This window comes from Oratosquilla oratoria, chromosome 19, assembly GCF_046742065.1.
Source record: "Oratosquilla oratoria isolate Oo_2021 chromosome 19, ASM4674206v1, whole genome shotgun sequence".
NCBI classification, from domain to species: Eukaryota; Metazoa; Arthropoda; class Malacostraca; order Stomatopoda; family Squillidae; genus Oratosquilla; species Oratosquilla oratoria.
Window position 1 is genome coordinate 22,681,930 of NC_134795.1, and position 1,430 is coordinate 22,683,359.

Consider the following 1,430-nt stretch of genomic DNA (forward strand, 5'->3'; position numbering starts at 1 on the left):
CAGGCCACAACAAGGATATAAAGTCTTGAATCCAGAGCTGTAATCACATCCATATCTACCAAATGCAAAACTAAAATTTAGCAAAAGAAATTTGACTTTATTTTTTCGAAGGACCACCATCACCTAACATACACCGATAACTCTCTTTCGATTAACCTCTTAGATGAGGCTGATCATTATATATATATATATATATATATGTATATATATATATATATATATATATATATATATATATATATATATATATATTTTCTGGCTGGATGCATGTAACTTCATCCCTCTGAGGGTAACACCATGTTGTACTGAGTCCAAAGTGCGCCATTTTGATTTCAATTCTTTCTGAAAGAATTGACCGATTTTTCATCCCCTCACATGTGTTTCCAGGGCGAAAACAATAAATTAAGGTTGAAGACTAGTCTGTGTGGTGCTTCTTCGTACCACGAAGGCAGCACCTCAACAGGGCGAAGGGAATGAAGACCACAAGACAGATGGCCAGAAACAAAGCGAGCCAGACATCGAAGTTATACAGGATGAACCTGAAGAAGAAACAGAATGTATTGACAGTTTTCTTTCATATCCTCCCCTCTCTCTCCCTCCCCCTTCTCTCTCGCTTTATTATCCTCGTTCAATGGTTATATATGAGCTTAGGTATGCTACGGTTACGAAGTCTGCTCTAGCTTATGGTAATTGTATTATTCTTTGATTATGGTAATTGTATTCTTATGGTAATTGTATTCTTATGGTAATTGTATTCTTATGGTAATTGTATTCTTATGGTAATTGTATTCTTATGGTAATTGCATTCTTATGGTAATTGTATCCTTATGGTAATTGTATTCTTATGGTAATTGTATTCTTATGGTAATTGTATTCTTCTTTAATTGATAACTACTGTAATGGTGGCACTAGGGCTTTTGTGACTCAGAGACGAGTGGAATATGACTTTTACCTCTGTCTGTACTTACCAGCTCATATCTACGGCAGGGCAGCGGAGGTGGTCCGCCCCGCCGTGACGAATAACATATTCGGTCCAGTAGACAACGGTCTCCTCCGACGTCATCGGCTGGTCCCTCACGATTGCGCTCTTCTTCCGCACATTTTCATGAAGCCTTGGGAAAAGACAGAATAATCTCTACCGACTTTGAAGTTGAATCTACATCCTCATAGCTTGAAGCCATTATTATTATCTTCCTTTCAAGTTAGTATTTAGTGTAGAAGTATTTCAAAATTTTATGTCTTTCCAACGCACCTAAGGATGGACTATGAGAAGGAACTTATGCTGATGTTTGTCATTACTCATAAAAAAAAAAAAAAATGATGGATGGTTGGGGTGAGGGGGGGGTTTGAGGAAGAGATGAATGTCTGTTGAGCAGGGAAGAGAGAAGGTAGTGGATAGGTGTGATTGGAGAAAGGTTATGTATGGATGA

At 37.8% G+C, this 1,430-nt stretch overlaps 1 protein-coding gene across 3 annotated transcripts in view; it reads right to left on the reverse strand.

The window, feature by feature from the left end:
* Nucleotides 1-233: 233 nt before the first annotated feature.
* LOC143035803 (UDP-glucosyltransferase 2-like) overlaps nucleotides 234-1,430 on the reverse strand; it is a 16,828-nt gene continuing 15,631 nt past the window's right edge. For 2 of the 3 annotated variants that reach the window (XM_076202777.1, XM_076202778.1), the window contains 2 exons: nucleotides 969-1,112; nucleotides 234-539 (listed from right to left, as the gene is read on the reverse strand). In XM_076202777.1, the coding sequence (XP_076058892.1) occupies nucleotides 416-539; nucleotides 969-1,112 (268 nt within the window). In that variant the 3' untranslated portion in view covers nucleotides 234-415. The remainder of the gene's footprint in view (nucleotides 540-968; nucleotides 1,113-1,430) is intronic. The other variant, XM_076202776.1, reaches the window with a different exon arrangement.